Consider the following 22897-nt stretch of genomic DNA (forward strand, 5'->3'; position numbering starts at 1 on the left):
CTATTCTACCAAAGGACCAAGCCAAAAGTGAATAATTATATTATTCCCTGTAGAATTCCCGAACAGTTGGATATCAAACACCAGAGAATTTTTTCAGACAAAAGAACTCACACGGCAACCATATTCACGTAATCTACACAACTAATTATAGGAATTATTTTGTAGGCTTAATGGTCCAGGCCTTTTAACATCAACTTTTTCAACTTGTCATCATGACCCACCCATGGAATATCTTATATTAAATAAATATATGAAGACCCACCAGGCCATCTTAATTTATATTTCACATGCTATTCTACCAAAGGACCAAGCCAAAAGTGAATAATTATATTATTCCCTGTAGAATTCCCAAACAGTTGGGTATCAAACACCAGAGAATTTTTTCAGACAAAAGAACTCACACGGCAACCATATTCACGTAATCTACACAACTAATTATAGGAATTATTTTGTAGGCTTATTAAGTAGGAAGGGTTATGTGCATGGTACTACTATAGCTAGCTAAGATCTAGACCAAGGACATTTATCTTTCCTAATTTTGAGAGAAAGGTTATTCAAGTACAGTTTTCTTAATCACAAAGCCAATCCAATTCAGACTCAATTAAAGAACCCACTGAGTGAAAATTTGAGCCATGCAGCGTATCACCAGAAACCAAGTGTGTGTGATCAGAAATTGGAGATGAGTGGCCTTTGTCACATGTATTAGAGCTACTATCACCCCCATCTTCAAAACAAGGTAACTGTGAGAAATCCAGGTTGAGAAGATCCGATATGAAATTTTCTTCCATCTCAAAATCCATCATGAAGTTGGATGGATTGTTTTCTCCCAACATGAATTGTGAAAAGTCAACCGGGTCATGATGATGAACCATGGAGGATTGAACTTCAACTTCAACCTCTGGCTTAGTCTCACTAATTTGGTTATGTTGGTCAAGTTGTATTGGCTGCTCGGAGGTAATGATATTGACAGCCTTTGTACACTTTGTTGCCTTGGTTCGGACCACACATGAGGAGCCTATTTTTGCTTCAGCTGGACCCCTAGCTAACCTTTCCACACTGTGGTTTTGCTTTTCTTGTGTGTGTACTTGATTTGATCTTTTAGAAGTGTGGCTTAAGTGATCTTGAACTTTCTTTCCAATGTTGGTGTTCCAATAGTTCTTGATTTCATTGTCTGTTCGGCCAGGAAGCCGACCAGCTATCAAAGACCATCTGCAATCAATCGCACACATTCCTAGACATCAATATGCAGCTGAGTGTAAAACACTGTGTTTCACTCTTTCTTTTTTCCATTAATCAGATTGATGTAAAACTGTTATTGCTTTGGTTTTGCCAAATTAGCATTGACATGTACCTAGTACAGGTTATAAATATGTATGGTTTTTGATTGGCAAAAAATATATACCTGTTCCCCAAGAGTTTGTGCAGCCTAATAATGAGCTCTTCTTCATCACGGGTTATGTTGCCTCTCTTAATATCAGGTCTAAGATAATTTAACCATCTTAGCCTGCAACTTTTCCCACATCTCTTAAGCCCTGCATAAAGAATCAAAATCTCGTTTTTTCATTTACTTGAACAATTACAACCATTATATTAAAGAAATAATACATAAATGTGAACAAAAAAAAGAGGATCTCTTATCTATTTTCTCAGTTATTCAGCTATGTATCTGTATCTAACCTGCTCTCTTGGGAAGGTTTCTCCATTTTCCTTCACCATGAAGTTTGACATATTCTGTGAGTATTTTGTCTTCCATAACTGTCCATGCTCCCCTATTCAAGCCCTCCTTTGAACAGCAAGGACTCCTTCCCATCTAATAATTGAGTCACTCTTCAAGAATTTCCACCTCTCTGTCTCTCTCCAGTGCTTTACTCTTGGAGGCAGAGAGGGGGAGGGACTCTCTACGCTTGGAGTTGGGGTATTGTAGTTATTCCTATTTATATTGTGAGTAGAACATCAAGTGTTATCATTACAATGTCTCATCTTTATAGTTTTTACAGAGAGTAAATTTTATTTTTCACCCCTAAGTTGTGGGGTGATTTTAAATTTCCTCTTATACACTTACTAGATGATAAATTATATTTTTGTAAATAGCGACACTTTTTATATAATAAATTTAATAGTATCCCTTGTATTACTTTTATAAATATTACCATTACATTTTGACTTATGAATTTGGTTTTTGGACTTTTAAATTTGAGCAATTAATCACTGACAATATCTCTGTGACAAATCAAGTATATTGTTGGAATTTAAGAGTGTGTTTGTTTGAAGGTGAAATAAGGTGGATGGAAACTTTGGAGAGAAAATGGGAAAGAAAATTTTTTTGAAGTATGTTTGGTTGGGTAGGAATGAAGGAAAATAAATAGTAAAACCCAAATGTTTTTTTCCTGGACCCACCAAAAAAATTTCTCTCCAAAATGGGAAAAAAATTGAGAGAGAAAAGCTCATAAAATAAACTTCCAAAAATACCTTCACATTAGACTTCACCTCCAACGGGTTGGCCTTTTTTTTTTTTTACTTTTTTTTTTTCTCTTTCATTTTTTTTCTTTCCCTGTTTACTAACTTGCTTTTTATTTTTTTTAATTTATCTATTCCATTTGATTTATTTCTTCCTTTGATTTACTAACGTGCTTGGCTTCGTTTTTGTTTTTTCTTTCTTCTCTCTTTGATTTTGTCTGGACATGTTAGCTTTCTTCATCTTCTTCTTCTTCTTTTTCTTTTTTGGTGCTCATATGTTTATTTTCTCATTAATTTTGGTTGGTTTTTGTTTTTGTTCCATTTTTTTAGAAAATAGTTTTGAGTTAATTTTTTATGCTTTTTTTTTCTTTAATGAAGTGTCTAACTATACACAATTTTTTTTAAAGTATAATGTGTTACTTTTTGTTTTATTTAATAAGGACATAATAGTAAATTTATACAAATTTTATTTTCAATCAAATAAAAGAGTTTTTCATCCCTCTACTTTTCCACCCTTCTAACCAAACACAAATGAGGAAAACTAAAATCTTTTCTATCTCACCACTTTTCCATCCTCTCTCTATTTTTTATCCTCTCACTTTTCTATCTTTCCAACCAAACAAATTCTAATGAATTAAACACGTAAGGTGCAAATGGTTTCTATCACATCATAAATATTTTTGAAACGTCATCATTACCAAAATAACTTATTTATCCATGAGGCTAATTATTCAAATTGTCTTTATCTTTCTTTCACAAACTTTAAATCTCTAGAAAACACCTTAAAAAAGAGTGATAAACTCCAAATGTATCATTGTAAATACAAATAAATTGTTAATATTTGTTACAAACAGTTAGTTGCATATATCTTTACATACAGTTTTGAAAATTGTGTTTTGAAAACACAATTTTAGTTATAATTTTGAAATCACAAACAATTTAACTGACATGTCACAGGACACACACTTTGTACACACTAACATGCAGTAGTCTGCTCTTCAAATAAATAGATGCTAACATGCAACTCTAAATGTATCATTGTAAATACAAATAAATCGTTAATATTTGTTACAAACAGTTAGTTGCATATATCCATACACACAATTTTGAAAATTGTGTTTTGAAAACATAATTTTAGTTATAATTTTGGAATCACAAACAATTTAACTGATGTCACGGCACACACACTTGGTACGCACTAACATGCAATAGTCTGCTCTTCAAATAAATAGACCCTTACCATTAAGCATGGAGGTTGAATTCAACATTGTGGAACATGATTGTCAAGAATAGTACAGATGCTATGTGCCGCTTGTACACTTGCATTTATTGCATTTAAATCATTTGATAGGTTAGGTTAAAAAACAGTAATTCTCTTTTTTTTTTTTTTTTCTTTTTTCTTTTTTTTTTTTCTAATTTAATAGTTAGGAGATGTTTGAATATTTTAAAGATTGGCTCTTGGATAATTCATCATTTTAACATCTAAAAAGTTTATGAAAATTAAAGAGAGGAAGAGGATTTCAACGTTTTGTGTGTGTAATTTGATAGTTAAAATCATAATTTGAACTATGATAGAAAAAAATTATGTTACTAAACTACAATTATCTTCTTGAATTTAAAGAATTTTGGTTGCATGTGAATTAGAGGGACCATCCTTGTGCCTAGAAGTTTCGAGCATAAACAGTACAAACCTTAAAAAAAAGGAAAAAAAAAAAAAAAGAAAAAAAAAGAGCAATGTGTAAATGAATAAAGAAACATAGTGTCAACATGAATATCTACAGTGGTGATGATGATAGCTCGATGGAACTTTGACCTTTATATCTCTGGGTGATAAAAAATCCACCACAAATACGTGCACCAGCTGCCCTTCTACTCTGGTAGGATTCTCGTGGCTGCTGCTTTCTTTGAAGCTAACTTTCTCACACCCTCTTGAAAGTTGGTTGAAATCTATGGACGTAAGCTATGCTCCAAAACGGGCGCGTTCGGGAACATTTTCCTTGACCCATATTGTTTCCTGTTACAACAATCAATTTTACACCCATTTCTTCTCCCAAAAAAAAAATTCTATACCCATTTTTACAAATATCTTATATGGCAGATGGTGGCCGATAGCTTATTATGTCCATATGGACATTTCACTTTTTTTTTTTTTTTTTTTCAACATTCACACCTAACGACATTAGATAATTGTGAAAATAGATGTGAAATTGATCGTGGTTCTAGGATTTTTATGTTATTTGACTAAAGATACAAGACTGCCCCTAAAGAGATGAATGTACCTTCTTCATAATTTTATGTCACATGGTGATGCCAGTGAACAGTGGGGGCATTTTTTTAACTCGTTAGAAAATATTCTAAGAAGATCCTCCAAATTATTTGGCTTACTCCTAACATCATAATCTTGATAATTAATTTTGGAAGGCCGCATCAAATTATGGACAACTTCGCTTGTCAATTTTATCTTTTTTAAACTCAGAAGTAATTGCCATTTGTGTTTGTGTCAATGCGTGATTTTTAAAATTTATTTGCACAAAATTTTTCATAACTATTGATATGACTTCTTGTTGACCCTTTTGGGTAGTACCTTTGTGTTGCAAGAATAATTATTACTGATTATGATAAAATAAAAAGTAACTTCTTGTTATTGCTGGTTCAATGTAAAATAATTTTTGTTTCAATCACAACTTGTTACATTAGTAGCAATAACAACAATCAAATCTTGATCTCGAAATTTTAAGTTAGTCATAGATCGTCAACAAATACAACTTATCACTTCAACCCATTATGAAAAAGATTGTGAAAAACTTCCTACCTCAAATTGCTCTTTAAAATATATATATATATATATATATGGATCCGGTTAACGTGTGCCCTAAGGGAAAAAAAAAAAAAAAAAAAAAATTCTACACCCATTTTTACAACTATTTTATATGGCAAATGGTGACCGATAACTTATTACATCCATAAGAACATTTCACTTTTTTTTTTTTTTTTTTTCAACATTCACAACTAACTACATTAGATAATTGTGAAAATAGATATGAAATTGATCGTGGTTCTAGGATTTTTATGTTATTTGACTAAAGATACAAGACTGCCCCTAAAGAGATGAATGTACCTTCTTCATAATTTTATGTCACATGGTGATGCCAGTGAACAGTGGGGGCATTTTTTTAACTCATCTGAAAATATTCTAAGAAGATCCTCCAAATTATTTGGCTTACTCCTAACATCATAATCTTGATAATTAATTTTGGAAGGCCGCATCAAATTATGGACAACTTCGCTCGTCAATTTTATCTTTTTTAAACTCAGAAATAATTGCCATTTGTGTTTGTGTCAATGCGTGATTTTTAAAATTTATTTGGCTTACTCCTAACATCATAATCTTGGTAATTAATTTTGGAAGGCCGCATCAAATTATGGACAACTTCACTTGTAAATTTTATCTTTTTTAAACTCATAAATAATTGCCATTTGAGTTTGTGTCAATGCGTGATTTTTAAAATTTATTCGCACAAAATTTTTCATAATTATTGATATGACTTCTTGTTCACCCTTTTGGGTAGTACCTTCGTGTTGCAAGAATAATTATTACTAATTATGATAAAATAAAAAGTAACTTCTTGTTATTGCTGGTTCAATGTAAAATAATTTTTGTTTCAATCACAACTTGTTACTTTAGTAGCAATAACAACAATCAAATCTTGATCTCGAAATTTTAAGTTAGTCATAGATCGTCAACAAATACAACTTATCACTTCAACCCATTATGAAAAAGATTGTGAAAAACTTCCTACCTCAAATTGCTCTTTAAATATATATATATATATATATAGGGCCTTGCTCTGTGTATGGAACTCTCATAAACAAAATTTCTAGAAGCACTTGCTCTATATTATTGATGAGACCAAGATGGGGTCCTCTTCGTCTCATACATAAATTTGATCACCCAACTACTTACAACCAAAAAAAAAAGAATGCCAACCCCCTTCTTGTTATGTGAGGCGGCTGCTACCAGTCAGCTATAAAAGACAAACCAAGGCTCTATAAATGCATACTTTTGTATACAAAGTCACTCTTTTGAACTTAATATGAAATGATGCCTTTGTGGGCCTAATTGATTGACACTACATGTCATTTTTTGTAGTCTAATTATAGCAGTCTATTCTCATTTACAACATTTTTTTCTTTGTTTGTTTGTTTGTTTTTTTTTTTTTTTTTTTGATGAACTTTGCTTGTTTGTTTTGAATAATTTTTTTTTTTTTTTTTTTTTTTTTTTTTTTTTTTTTTTTTTTTTTTTTTGATGAACTTTGTTTGTTTGTTTTGAATATGGACTTTTTATTCAAATTTAGGAGGATACAAACACCACGAGATGGAAATTGATCCCCAAAATTACAGGAGGCTGAGCGAAGCTGCAACATTCTATGTAAAAATATTTAAATAGTCATGGAGAAAAGGAAAAGGTGCAAGTAGGCTAAGAGGGCTTCTGGTATCTTTTATGATAGTTGCAAATTCATTCCAACCAAGTTGGCATTCATTGTACTTAAGAAGTTGCAAAATTCATTCCAACCAAGTTGGCATTCACTGTACTTAAATAGTTGCAAAATCCCAACCAAATTGGCATTCGTTGTGCTATGATTTCATATAATTAAAATTTTCATAATTTGACATAGTGGTAAGTTGATTCATGAATAACCATTCTTAACAAGGTTGTATTAATGTGATTCATTTATTGTGTTATATAACTATCATAATTTACTTGTACAAGTTGTACTAGCTTTGAAGAAGTGTGTATTTATTGTACACCCAGTAGAATTTGAGTCCCATTCCCACATTTAGTGTTCATCTCTCTTACCAATTGGAAAGTAATCAACTATAGTATATATGAAAAAGTGTGTATACCACCACACATTTTTGATGCGATGGTCACTCTACAAGTATAAGTATTTATAAGATGTGAGGGGTAAGGGCTGGGGTTTAAGTCTCCAAGAAGAAGCTTTATACACATATACACTTAGATTAGGCTAAAGTAAAATTTATATCTTGTATTAAAAAAAAAATGTGTATTTATATTGTTATACTGCTCATTTGGGATAACTTACTTTCATGGGTCTATCTAAAGTTCTAAAAAAGGTTTATATGAACGAAATAAGCTAAATTATAAACTGCATAAGTTGAATGCTAAACATGCAAAGAAAAAACAAAAATAGTAATATAAACATAAGATATATAATAGACTACATAACCAGAAGGGTCTCCTCACCAATTTTGTGTCAATGGTTGCTAAAGTCTAAATCCATTCTTGCAAGGTTTGAAAAAGCACTCAACCGAGAGGGACCTTGAAAAAAGACCTTAGAAAGACTCTAGGACTCTTTGTCATACTTCATATTATATATATATATATATAACAAAGTTGGCATTTGAATATTTGATTGGAAGCTAGTAAATTTGTAAATAAAAGTCACCATTTACCTTCAACTAAATTGGTTGCATAACGACCGATTCAAGTATAATTAACTAGTATCTTAATGTCCAAATTGGAGGAAAATTCTATGAGTATCTGTGGGAGGACGAGGATCCGAGAATACAAGCAGATGGATTAAGGACCATACCAAGGGTATGAACCTAGGGAAGCATTGACAAAATGTCCTATACAAGTGACCTTATGTGAGTGTAGAAAGACTACAACGCCTGAGGACGCTGAGGGTCCCAACATGCCCTCAAAAAATCGAGAACCAAGGCTAAAGGCTGTCAAGAGCAAACCGAGAGTGAAGAGAAAGATTTGTTGCCAAGTTGGGAAGAAAGGATAGAGGATGGATTAAGTATCCATCACTTCCGCATTCAATGCTCTGCAACTACTTAGCTAGCCGCATTAATGAGGAAATGATCCATGAACAATGTCAACCCAGCTCATACCCCAATGTGGAAGCCTTCTAGTAAGGTTTTGATGGGACAAGTATCAAAAGAATCTAACCTTGACCTGCTAAATGTAGGGCTCAAATACATCTTAGCTAACTATATAAAGTTGAGAAGCCCCTGGAGGAAGGGATGGACTTTTTGAGACTTGAAAACCATTTGTAATCACTATCTCAGACTAAACCTGAGGACCCCAATATAAGTTTTTCAAGGCTGCTTCTTACCTGTGATCGTTAACTTACACTTCAAATCAATTCAAACACACCCATTAAAATCTTACCATCTTGTTAAGGGTATTTAAGGTTGATTGAGCATCATACCTCTTAAATATTAATTGTGTGAGTATAAATAGTAAATCTGTGTCTAACATAAGCTCACTTACTTTTTGCCCACCATAGTATCATATTGTATCTCTATTGCAAAGGCTATAACTTATTAGGAACATTTTTTATTGCTTAGAGGTACTATACTATTTCTTTTGAGAGCTACTATTTCATAAATAAATAAAAAAGACTCAACCTGAACTAAATAAACCTTAACCTATGATCAAGTCACTATATCTGAAGAAGGTGGCGGAAGGAATCTACTTAGCAGTGACTTGCACTGTTCAAGTCACTTCCTCATTAATGCAGTTGTTAGGTGTTTGGTTAATCAGAAAATCAAAGAAAAAGAAAGAAAACGAGAGTGGAAAGAGCTGATAATGGAGAGTGTGATTTGTTACTTCGAGGGAACTACCTCCAGAGAGAGAGAGAGAGATTAAGAGAACTCAGAAAGGGAAAGTGTTTGGTTAATTCTTTTCATATCCTTTATTATTCAATCCTGTAGCTTATATACAACACATGTTAGCCACACTTCACCTAACTGACTCAACAGCCTCACTAACTAACTGGTTGCTTCCTAACTAACTAATTGCTTTATTAACTAATTCCCAACAATACTAGTGCTAATGCAGTACTAACGCAATACATCATACAGTACATACAGTAAGTACAGCTAGCTAGTATCTTAACAACACTCCTCTCCTTCAAAACATCTTGCCCATAAGATGAGGAAATTGTTGTTGAAGACAAAACAGATCCTCCCACGTAGCATCATCTACAGAACCACCTTGCCACTGAACCAGATGCTGAGTGATAGTCCTATTGTGGAGTCTGTGAGATCTGGTCTGCAGAATAGCCACTGGTTCAGGGGTGAGGATACCTTGGGAATTGACTGATGGTAGTAGAGGAATAGCGATATTGCGCTGCCCCAACTTAGCTTTCAAACAGGACACATGAAACACAGGGTGTATGGCAGAACCCACAGAAAGATCCAACTTATAAGCAACCTCCCCAATCCTCTTACGAACCTGAAAAGGACCGAAGAAACGGGGGGACAGCTTGTGAAAGGCTCGAGATGTCACTGATTGCTGCTTGTATGGTTGTAACCGGAGATATACCCAATCACCAACATTGAATATCCTTTCAGTCCGATGCAAATCACACTGCTGCTTCATCCGAGCCTGTGCAGTGACCAAATTCTGGCGCAACAAGTTAAGGATTTGCTCTCTAGATCGCAAAAGAGAATCCACTGATGCAACCTGAGTTGTACCAGGTATATAGTCCATCAATCGAGGAGGAGGAAAACCATACACAGCCTCATATGGGGTGAATTTGGTAGCTGAATGATAATTGGTGTTAAACCAATATTCAGCTAAGTACAACCACTTAGACCACTCAGTAGGCCTATCCGCAGAAAAAGACCTTAAGTACTGTTCCAGGCACTTATTCACCACCTCTGTTTGCCCATCAGTCTGGGGGAGGTAGGCTGAAGACATAGCTAACTGCACTCCTTGGAGCTTAAACAACTCAGCCCAAAACTTGGCCGTAAACATCGGATCTCGGTCAGAAACAATAGAAGTAGGCATGCCATGTAGTTTCAAGATATTCTGAGCAAACAAAGTAGCCACTTTAGCAGCAGAATAAGGGTGTGACAAACCAATGAAATGTACATATTTGGTGAGTCTATCAACAACCACCATCACTGTATCTAACCTTTGGGAAGAAGGTAAACCACTGATAAAGTCCATACTAACTGTAGACCATGGCTTTTCAGGAATTGGCAGAGGTTGAAGTAACCCAGCAGGTCTACAAGTCTCATGTTTCATCTGTTGACACACTGCACACTCTCTAATGTACTGCTTCAGGTCAGACTTCATCCCTAGCCAAAAGAAATCCTGTTTCAGTCTATGAAAGGACTTAAGGAAACCAGAGCGGCCTCCTAAAGCGCTGTCATGAACTTGGTGAAGAATTTTAGGCTTCAAATTGCAAGTAGGACCCAAGTAGACCCGACCTTTATATAAAATCAACCCATTATGTAAAGAAAAGAATTTGGGCCCTGAAGAACCAGATTGTAATTGGTGTAGCAGCTGTCGTACCTCAATAGAATGTTGATAGCTAGCTTTAAGTTCCTCAATCCAAGAAGGACATGGAAATGAGATCAACAACAAAGATGCAGTACCAGCTGTCTGAGTCGGAGATAAATCCTCAGAAACAGATTCTTCCCGTCTAGACAAGGCATCAGCTACCTTGTTCTCACACCCTTGTTTATACTCCATCACAAACAAGTACCCCAATAACTTGGCCAGCCACTTCTGCTGAGTAGGGGTAGCAATTCTCTGCTCCAAAATATACTTTAAACTCTGTTGATCCGTCTTTATAGTGAAGGGTCTACCCAAGAGGTAAGGCCGCCATTTATGCACTGCAGTAACCAATGCTAACAGCTCTTTCTCATAAGTAGATAGCTGTAGAGCTCTTCCTTTGAGAAGTTGACTATGATAAGCAATTGGTCTGTGGTTTTGCATCAAAATAGCTCCTAAACCAAAGCCTGAAGCGTCACACTCAATGGTAAAAGGAAGATTAAAATCAGGTAAGGCCAAAACAGGTGGCTGACTAACAGCAGCCTTGAGTTGTTGGAAGGCTTCCTCAGCATGGACAGTCCAAAGAAAAGCATTCTTTTTAAGTAAGGCAGTGAGGGGAGCAGCAATATGACCATAATTCTGTATAAATTTCCTGTAATAACCAGTCAAACCCAAAAATCCCTTCAATGCCTTAATAGAAGTAGGAGTTGGCCAAGCCATCATTGCTGAAATCTTCTTAGGATCAGCACTAACTCCCTGACCTGAGATGATGTGCCCAAGATATTCCACCTCTGTGCAGCCAAATACAGACTTGCTTCTCTTAGCATATAATTGATGATGCAACAAGAGCTCCAAGACAGTTCGAAGGTGAGAAAGATGAAGTTCCATTGTAGGACTGAAAACCAATATGTCATCAAAGAAGACCAATACAAATCTCCTCAAATAAGGCCTAAAACCATCATTCATCAAGGACTGGAAAGTAGATGGAGCATTAGTCAACCCAAATGGCATGACTAAAAACTCATAGTGACCATCATGTGTCCTAAAAGCAGTCTTTGGAATATCCTCTTTCTTCATACCAATTTGATGGTAACCAGATCTTAAATCAAGTTTAGAAAAAATGGTGGAACTAGCCAGCTCATCCAATAACTCATCAACTACTGGTATAGGAAACTTGTCCTTAATTGTAGCCTGGTTCAAAGCTTTATAGTCAATGCACATCCTCCAAGAGCCATCTGCCTTCCTTACCAATAAAATGGGAGAAGAGAAAGGGCTATGGCTAGGCCTAATAGACCCCACAGCCAACAAATCAGTGACTATCTTCTCAATCTCAGTTTTTTTGGAAATGGGGATATCTATAAGGCCTTTGACAAATTGGGTCAGTCCCTTCCTTTAAGAGGATTTGGTGTTCATGACCTCTACAAAGAGGCAGACCAGAAGGTGTATCAAACACTGGACCAAACTTATTCAATAGTTTCTCAATCAGAGGATCACATTGTTGCTGAAGTGGAGTAGTACCAGAACCCAATGACACAATCTGGAGACAAATACCCTTCCTGACAGGTTTTTTGAAGAAATGATCACTCTCTTGAAGAGTTAATCAGTGGGGTGCATACTAGACAATGTAACCGACTTCCCAAATTACTGAAATTGCATAGACATAGTTAAGAAGTCCCACTGAATCAGACCCAAAGTTCTAAGCCATTGAGTCCCAAGAACCAACTCACAATCACCTAATGGTAAAACATTCAAATCCACTGCAAAATTGTATCCTTGCATGACAACCTTAACATCTAAACAAGCACCCTTGGTCCTGATGGTATCACCATTAGCCACTTTAACCTTAAAGGAGACAGTAGGGTCAATTGGTAGGTGTAACCTAGATAGTATGGCAGCATCTAAAAAATTATGAGTGCTACCAGTGTCAATTAAAATGACAATCCAGTGACCATTAATGCTACCCTTAATTCTCATTGTACCTGGGGAAGGGCTTCCTAATAGAGCATAAAGAGTAATTTCTGCTTCAGACCTTTTAGGTTAAGACTCATCAACTCCAGAATGTAACAAGTGCATATTCGAATCATGGGATAGGAGCATATTAGAGGCATCAAGCTCTACTAATTCTACATTAGAACTAGTCCCTTGAAATGGATAAAGCCCTTCTAATAAAAAAAGTTTAGCAGACTTACAATGATGCCCAGGCTGAAACTTCTCATCACAATTAAAGCAAAGGCCTTTCTTCCTTCTTTCTTCCATTTCTGCAGGAGACAACCTTTGTATGGGAAGCTTAAGCTTTGAGTCCATCTTAACATCAGGTTTTGGTCCAAGAATTGAGGGCCTGGAGGACTCCAACGGAAAAGACTTCTGAAACTTCCTACTGCTCATCAAGTACTCCTCCTGAATCTTGGCTAACCCAAAGGCTTCATTTAGATTCTTTGGGTTAAGCATTTTCACAGGCAACCTCACCTCATCTTTAAGGCCACTAAGAAAACAACTCAACTTGTGGCAATCAGACAAGCCCCTTATTTTATTTGACAAAGCTTCAAACTGTCCCTTATAACCCACAACACTATTGGTTTGCCTCAATCATGTAAGGGCTTCCATTGGGTCTTCATATGCTGAGCTTCCAAATCTTGTCAACAACGAATTCACAAAACTCTCCCAAGTGGCAAACATCCCTGTTCATCACTATCTTGGAACCACACCAAAGCATCACCATCCATGTGAAAAGAAGCCATTAATAGCCTCTCTTTGAATGGGGTCTGGTAGAAATCGAAGTACTGATGTGCCTTGTATACCTAAGATGCTGGATCCTCCCCTCTGAATTGTGGAAAATCCAATTTCACGCTCTTGGAGAAGTTTGAGATGGGTAGCGCAATGGATCGTGACATTGGAGAATTTGGGGATCGAGATGGAGATTTAGGAGGTGTAGTTTGTTATTGTTGTCTCTTTTCTTCGGTCTCAGTAAGCTTTTGCAGAGCAATACTAATGGCGTTCAACTGCTGTGTATGAGAATTCAATTGCTGGGAAATTTCTTGTAAAGAATGGGCATGGTGGTCAGTGGTAACTTTGAGAGTAGAGATCGATTCATTGATGTAGGGTGAAGAACGAGTTTCAGTCATGGTGTAGGAACGAGGGCTCTGATACCAAATGTTAGGTGTTTGGTTAATCAGAAAATCAAAGAAAAAGAAAGAAAACGAGAGTCGAAAGAACTGATAATGGAGAGTGTGATTTGTTACTTCGAGGGAACTACCTCCACAAAGAGAGAGAGATTAAGAGAACTCAGAAAGGGAAAGTGTTTGGTTAATTCTTTTCATATCCTTTATTATTCAATCCTGTAGCTTATGTACAACACCTGTCAGCCACACTTCACCTAACTGACTCCACAGCCTCACTAACTAACTGGTTGCTTCCTAACTAACTAATTGCTTTATTAACTAATTCCTAACAATACTAGTGCTAATGCAGTACTAACGCAATACATCATACAGTACATACAGTAAGTACAGCTAGCTAGTATCTTAACAGCAGTTGATAAAGCTGTTACCCACCATTTAATATGGAGGCAACAACCTACACCAAACTAGAAACTTCTCCTATGATCATAAATTCTCTCTCTTCATATCCTTCCTTTAAACTGGAACGACTCAAAGTCCTATGACTCATCCCTTCCTTTCCTCAAGTGACCTTCCTCCTCGGGCCTGTGGCTTGTGCCCCCACACCAATACTACAACTCTCAACTTCATCCTCGATCCTCGGGCACCCACAAAAAGCAACAATTTTGTGGTCACGAGAAGAACACCTAAATTGATTTTTGTGGCAAAGAAAAAGAACCTCACTTAGAAGTGTTCAACCAAAAACAATACCATTCAATTATTCAAATATCTTTTGGAAAACAACAATTTGAAAGGAATCATATTGAAGTGGGATTAATTAATTGTACAAGAGATCAGTAGATGACAAAATGCATTTTTGATAAGTGTGAAGGGTGGAGCTCATGTCTTGACTAATTTAGAAAATTTCGAGGTAAAACTATTATTTATTTATTTATTTATTAAAAAGAGATAAATTTACACCGACTTCTTTTGGGGTTTTACAATATGACAATTCTCTCCAAAACTCTTCACAAAATGACATTCTCCCTTTTAGATTTGTAAGAATATAACAGTTGAGTAGTTACCTAGCTAGTAGAATATTCCACTATTAAAAATATTATTATTAATTTATACACATACATAACACAAGAGTCTTATGCATCCACAAAACTCAAGGGATGAGAGAGCACGAACATTGTTGCATTTATACAATCCTTAAAATACAGTGTTATTTATACAAACATTTGGATAGAGTGTCATTAGAAAAACTTTGACAGACAAATGTGTAATTTACCCTAAAAAATACTGTCATTTTATCACCTTGCAACTAGTAGAACTAAAATAGAACATTCTAATAATCAAGGGGAAAAAATTTCAAGACATCTAAATAAAATGTATTGGGCATAACTATATACCTCTTTTATATGTCACATTTTATTAGGAAGCAAAACATGCAAAATTAATAGAAAGCCTAACCTCATTTTTTTTAAGGGAAAAAAAATTATTTAAGAGAGCAAACAAACACAATTTTACTGCCAAAATAAAATAATTACACAAAAAACTACAAAGAGTAAAGTTTGGGAGAGGCCAAACTCTCAAAGAAAAAATACATTCAAAACCAAGAGGAGTAATTGATGTCACGGAAGCATGAAGAAAGCACACATGATACTCTCTTGATAGAACAGAAACTAAACTATTAGCTTCTAGTAGTAAATCTCGAATCCACGAAAGGTTCCTCGAATTCATGAGGAGTTCCTTGAATCCACAAGAGTCCTTGAATCCATAAAAAGAAAGGGTTTGGAATTCACCAGAAAATAAAAAAACAAAAGTCTGAATTTTATTTATTGAATAATTATTAAGAAAACGTGTACAAACTTAGGGGCTTATTTAAGGGCCCTGTAAAACTTGACAAACAAGAAAATATATTCTAAAATAACTCCTAATTAATACTTAACCATAACAGGAATCAAATTTGACCTAAAAAGCATTAAAAATGCTTTAAAACAAGGAAATAAATGTCCTAAACCTAAAATAACAAAAATTACATAAAAAATACCAAAAAAATAAATTATATAAATTAATTTGAAGATTCTATCCTACATTAATAATAACATCACAAATTATAAACAAATCCTATAATCTCCAAAAAAAAAATACCATTACTTCCACTTGAAAGATACCAAGATCACTTAGAATCTAGGAAAGAGAAGATCAACCCTCTATGAAGACACAAAAGCTTGATAGCTAAGAGGAGGAGACCACCCACTACTTAAGATCCATCATTTTTGTATCAAAAGAGCTTAGTTTTGAACTGATCCAAGTGAAATCTAAGCAAGAAATTTAAACTCTCTCCATGAGCCTTAGAGGGCAGCCTAACCACCATTAGTGAAGGACTTGCAACCAATCTAGGCCAGCACGAGACCCGTGATGCGGATAGAGAAAACCAGCAATAAGGGTGGTAAGAGACCCATAAAGAGGACTTGAAAGCCCTATAAAAGGGTAGAGAGAGGCTCAAGTTGAAAGCATTGCTCATAGTGAAGCCAAGAAAGACTTGGATGCACATTAGTATAGAGGTGCTAACATGGGCCGAGAGCCAACCTAACCACATGTTAAGGTGGGTTACATTAATCTAATGTGGCAAACTAAAGCATCCTTAGAGTATTCACATCCGGGTTTTTAGTTTCTCAAAAAATAAAATCCTTTTTTTTAGAAACCAAAAAAAAAAAAAAAAAAAAAAAAGGCTCTAGGACTCTTTGTCATACTTCATATTATATATATATATATATATATAACAAAGTTGGCATTTGAATATTTGATTGGAAGCTAGTAAATTTGTCAATAAATGTCACCATTTACCTTCAACTAAATTGGTTGCATAACGACTGATTCAAGTATAATTAACTTGTATCTTAATGTCCAAATTGGAGGAAAATTCTATGAGTATCTGTGGGAGGACGAGGATCCGAGAATACAAGCAGATAGATTAAGGACAATACCAAGGGTATGAACCTAGGGAAGCACTGACAGAATGTCCTATACAAGTGACCTTATGCGAGCGTAGAAAGACTACAGCGCCTGAGGACTCTGAGGGTCCCAACATGCCCTTGAAAAATCGAGAATCAAGGCTAAAGGCTGTCAAGAGCAAACCGAGAGTGAAGAGAAAGATTTGTTGCCAAGCTGGGAAGAAAGGACAGAAGATGGATAAAGTATCCATCACTTCCGCATTCAATGCTTTGCAACTACTTAGATAGCCACATTAATGAGGAAATGATCCATGAACAATGTCAACCCAGCTCATACCCCAATGTGGAAGCCTTCTAGTAAGGTTTTGATGGGACAAGTATCAAAAGAATCTAACCCTGACCTGCCAAATGTAGGGCTCAAATACATCTTAGCTAACTATATAAAGCTGAGAAGCCCCTGGATGAAGGGATGGACTTTTTGAGACTTGAAAACCATTTGTAATCACTGTCTCGGACTAAACCCGAGGACCTCAATATAAATTTTTCAAGGCTGCTTCTTACCTGTGATTGTTAACTTACACTTTAAATCAATTCAAACACACCCATTAAAATCTTACCATCTTGTTAAGGGTATTTAAGGTTGATTGAGCATCATACCTCTTAAATATTAATTGTGTGAGTATAAATAGTAAATCTGTGTCTAACATAAGCTCACTTATTTTTTGCCCGCCATAGTATCATATTGTATCTCTATTGCAAAGGCTATATCTTATTAGGAACATTTTTTATTGCTTAGAGGTACTATACTATTTCTTTTGAGAGATACTATTTCATAAATAAATAAAAAAGTCTCAACCTGAACTAAATAAACCTTAACCTATGATCAAGTCACTATATCTGAAGAAGGTGACGAAAGGAATCTGCTTAGCAGTGACTTGCACTGTTCAAGTCACTTCCTCATTAATGCAGCTGATAAAACTGTTACCCACCATTTAATGCGGAGGCAACAACCTACACCAAACTAGAAACTTCCCCTATGATCACAAATTCTCTCTCTTCATATCCTTCCTTCAAACCGGAACGACTCAGAGTCCTATGACTCATCCCTTCCTTTCCTCGAGTGACCTTCCTCCTCGGGCCTGTGGCCCGTGGCATCCCCACACCAATACTACAACTCTCAACTTCATCCTCGATCCTCGGGCACCCACAAAAAGCAATAATTTTGTGGTCACGAGAAGAACACCTAAATTGATTTTTGTGGCAAAGAAAAAGAACCTCACTTAGGAGTGTTCAACCAAAAACAATACCATTCAATTATTCAAGAGATCAGTAGATGACAAAATGCATTTTTGATAAGTGTAAAGGGTGGAGCTCATGTCTTGACTAATTTAGAAAATTTCGAAGTAAAACTGTTATTTATTTATTTATTTATTAAAAAGAGATAAATTTACACGGACTTCTTTTGGGGTTTTACAATATGACCATTCTCTCCAAACTCTTCACAAAATGACATTCTCCCTTTTAGATTTGTAAGAATATAACAATTGAGTAGTTACCTAGCTAGTAGAATATTCCACTATTAAAAATATTCCACTATTAAAAATAACACTATGTTATACACAAGAGTGTTATGCATCCACAAATCTCAAGGGATGAGAGGACACGAACATTGTTGCATTTATACAATCCTTAAAACATAGTGTTATTTATACAAACATTTGGATAGAGTATCACTAGAAAAACTTTGACAGACAAATGTGTAATTTACCCTAAAAAATACTATCATTTTATCACCTTGCAACTAGTAGAACTAAAATAGAACATTCTAATAATCAAGGGGGAAAAAATTTCAAGACATCTAAATAAAATGTATTGGTCATAACTATATACCTCTTTTATATGTCACATTTTATTAGGAAGCAAAACATGCAAAATTAATAGAAAGCCTAACCTCATTTTTTTAAAGGGAAAAAAATTATTTAAGAGAGCAAACAAACACAATTTTATTGCCAAAATAAAATAATTACACAAAAAACTACAAAGAGTAAAGTTTGGGAGAGGCCAAACTCTCAAAGAAAAAATACATTCAAAACCAAGAGGAGTAATTGATGTCACGGAAGCCTAAAGAAAGCACACATGATACTCTCTTGATAGAACAAAAACTAAACTATTAGCTTCTAGTAATAAATCTCGAATCCACGAAAGGTTCATCGAATTCACGAGGAGTTCCTTGAATCCACAAGAGTCCTTGAATCCATAAAAAGAAAGGGTCTAGAATCCACCAGAAAATAAAAAGACAAAAGTCTAAATTTTATTTATTGAATAATTGTTAAGAAAACGTGTACAAACTTAGGGGCCTATTTAAGGGCCCCGTAAAACTTGACAGACAAAAAAATATATTCTAAAATAACTCATAATTAATACTTAGCCATAACAGGAATCAAATTTGACCTAAAAAGCATTAAAAATGCTTTAAAATAAGGAAACAAATGTCCTAAACCTAAAATAACAAAAATTACATAAAAAATACCAAAAAAATAAATTATATAAATTAATTTGAAGATTCTATCCTACATTAATAATAACATTACAAATTATAAACAAATCCTATAATCTCCACACAAAAAAAAAAAAAAAATACCATTACTCCCACTTGAAAGATACCAAGATCACTTAGAATCTAGGAAAGCGAAGATCAAGCCTCTATGAAGACACAAAAGCTTGATAGCTAAGAGGAGGAGACCACCCGCTACTTAAGATCCATCATTTTTGTATCAAAAGAGCTTAGTTTTGAACTGATCCAAGTGAAATCTAAGCAAGAAATTTAAACTCTCTCCATGAGCCTTAGAGGGCAGCCTAACCACCATTAGTGAAGGGCTCACAACCAATCTAGGCTAGCACGAGACCCATGACGTGGATAGAGAAAACCAGCAATAAGGGTGGTAAGAGACCCATAAAGAGGACTTGAAAGCCCTATAAAAGGGTAGAGAGAGGCTCAAGTTGAAAGCATTGCTCATAGTGAAGTCAAGAAAGACTTGGATGCACATTAGTATAGAGGTGCTAACATGGGCCAAGAGCCAACCTAACCACATGTTAAGGTGGGTTACATTAATCTAATGTGGCAAACTAAAGCATCCTTAGAGTATTCACATCCGGGTTTTTAGTTTCCCAAAAAATAGAATCCTTTTTTTTAGAAGCCAAAAAAAAAAAAAAAAAAATACTTGTTTTTTGGGCTTTTATTTTTTGGACACCTTTTTTGCCTTGGTTTTGGGCTTTTATTTTTAGACATCTTATTTGGGTATTTGCTTTGAATGACACCATATACCTTTATATGCTAAAGCACTTCCTTGTTTCTTACTTTACTTGATCGCCATATATGTGATTGCATGAACACAATATTATCTGAGGATTTGTGAGTTTACCTCTGGGCTTGTCTAAAGGCTAGTGTGCTCCTCAAGGGGAATTATTGACTTGCTTGTATAGCTTTTATCTTTTCTTGATGGAGATCTTACTGTTGTCTTTGCCAAGCTATTTATATCCTTTAGGAGTTTGATTGCTAGCCTTTTCATGTGATTTATGTCCTTTTTGGTTAAGGATTTATATCACTAGCCTCGTCATGTGATTTATGTCATTTTTGGTTAAGGATTTATATCACAAGCCTCGCCATGTGATTTATGTCCTTTTTGGAAAAGGATTTATATCACTGGCCTCGTCATGTGATTTATGTCCTTTTTAGTTAAGGATTTATATCACTGGCCTCGTCATGTGATTTATATCCTTTTTGGCTTAGGATTTATATATCACTTGCCTCGTCATGTGATTTTTAGGTTGGTGGGTGTTTCAGTGGTGGATATTGTTAGGTTCTAAATATTTAGTCTTAAATATTTAGGTTCTAAATTTGTTGTATGCTAGAAAATTGAATGCAAAAACTTGTCTAGTACAAGATCTTAGCGTCTTTGAAGTGTTTTAGACATTGCTCAAGAAGATATAAGTTAAGATTTAAAAATGTACTAGTTGCTAAAAAAGGAATTCGGAAACTGAAGAGCTCAACCGATCGAGAAAGATCTTTAACCAATTGAACTGTGATTATGCAAATTTTTAAATCAGGCCTAACAACCCGCAAAATGTTTAGGGTTTGAGTCTAACACTACTAGATATAAAAGGAAAACCCTAATACACAATTTTCAAGTCTTGAAAGTTACTTCTGTGAGATCTGTGAGATTTTGCACCTTCTAACTCTACAAGCACCTACCGGAGATCAAATCCATATTTCTAGTATCGATGGAGTAAATTTGCTGCCAAGCCTTTGGCTATCAAGCGTATTGAAGATCAAGGCATGAACATGTGGTTCATGTGTGTTAGGTTCTAAATGTTTAAAACAATTGGCAAATCGTGAACACAAACTTGTCTAGATATAGATCTTAGAGTCTATAGGTTTTATTAGACAATGCTCAAGGTGATTCAAGTCAGATTCAAGAACATACAAGCTGCAGGAAGAAGACTTCATATTCTGCCTGGTTCGATCGATCGAAGAACAGGCTCGATCAATCGAAAATCGTATCTGCAGAATTTTAAGTCGGCCCAAACAGCGGCTTAAGCCCATTAAGGATTAGGGTTTCAGATGTACTTCTCCCACTATATAAAGAAAACCCTAAGCCACGTTTTTGAGAGCTTTTGAAAGAGAGAGAAGAGTGTGCCTCTTTTGTATCTAGGGTTTTGTACCCAAACCTTTCTAAGTCTTTGTTGCTCATATTTGCGGTTTGTGTGAATCTCTTGTGAGATCTTTGAGGAGCTTTCCTTCACATAAACTTAGGGTTTTCAAGGTAGAGATTATATCAACATCTTGATGATCAACTTAGTTGCTACCATTGGAGCTTAAAGAATAACAAGCGTGGGTGCTTGTACTTGATTGAAGAGTCCAAGAAAGAAGGAGTCCGTGGATTCAGAGCTTGCACGTGGTCGTCTCAGTAAGTTCTATTGGTGGGTAGTATTAGGAAGTCAAGCGGGGAGCTTGTAAATCCTTTTGTATGAACTTCGATTCTTTCAAGATAGTGGATTCAGGTTTACCTTGAGAATAGCTAGGTCAAATCCTCCCTAGGTTTTTACCGTGTGGTTTCTTAGGTCATCATATCATTGTGTTATTTATATTTCCGTTGCTATATATTCTGGATATGATTGTTTGATTGTGATAACCTAGATTGGCATAATTTGACTAAGTTAATCACTTGGCTAATTAACTAGGTTAATCTGGTTGGGTTAAGGGGTCTAAATTTCTATCAATGTGAAAATAGATCCAGATCAAGGAAGTCTGTGGAGCTTAAGGCCCAGTTTGGTAATTGTGTTAGATTTACTATGAATTGGTATTCTTGATTGTAAATCTCAACTTGATATAGTGGATAGTTCTCTTAGGATAGTTCCCCCTTAGTTTGTTTTACCTTGAAATGAGTTATTTTATTGGTTTTCCTAGGTCATCACATCTCGTGTCTTTTACTTTTCCGCTGTGTTTATTGCATGTGATGAATGTTTAACCTAGATATGAATAATTAACCTAAGTAGCAACTTGACTAATAAATTAGATTAAACAAATTATGTATTCTAGGGGTCTAAACCTAACAGATATTTTTGATTGGTTTGAATTGGCTGCAAGTAAGGCAGTGGTGGCAGTGGTACTTGGTTACAGGTGAGGCTATGGTGGTGGTGGTTATTTGAGATTGGTTGCATGTGGTGGGTATTTGGTTGTGATTTGTTCAATTGATTTGAATTTAGATGGGTTTGAATTTGGGATTTGCTAATTTTGTTTGGTTTGGTGTCTCAGTGGTTACTGGTTGATTTGGTGGTGGTTGGTGTTTTAGTGTGAGTTGGTTGTTGTGGAGAGGGACAAAGAGGAAGAGAGGAAAGAGATAGCAGTTTTTATTTTTTTATTTATATATATATATATATTATTTGTTTTTGTAGTTAATATTATTTTATTTGGTTGTATATACAAATAAGAATTGGGATGTTAGGTGTATTGTTATATGAGTTGGTAAAATAGATAAAGTAACTTTTGAGAGTGTAAAATAGGT

General features: G+C 35.1%; 1 protein-coding gene across 1 annotated transcript; it reads right to left on the minus strand.

Annotated features, from left to right (window-relative positions):
- Positions 1-314: 314 nt before the first annotated feature.
- LOC112003598 (transcription factor MYB1) lies at positions 315-1938 on the minus strand. The gene is made up of 3 exons (XM_024035807.2): positions 1678-1938; positions 1403-1532; positions 315-1209 (listed from the first exon to the last, which is right to left on the minus strand). The coding sequence occupies exons 1-3, from the start codon at positions 1808-1810 to the stop codon at positions 570-572; spliced, it is 903 nt and encodes a 300-aa protein (XP_023891575.2). The 5' UTR covers positions 1811-1938; the 3' UTR covers positions 315-569.
- Positions 1939-22897: the final 20959 nt, after the last annotated feature.

The sequence above is a fragment of the Quercus suber genome, unplaced genomic scaffold, assembly GCF_002906115.3.
Source record: "Quercus suber isolate HL8 unplaced genomic scaffold, Cork oak 2.0 scaffold_359, whole genome shotgun sequence".
NCBI classification, from domain to species: domain Eukaryota; kingdom Viridiplantae; phylum Streptophyta; class Magnoliopsida; order Fagales; family Fagaceae; genus Quercus; species Quercus suber.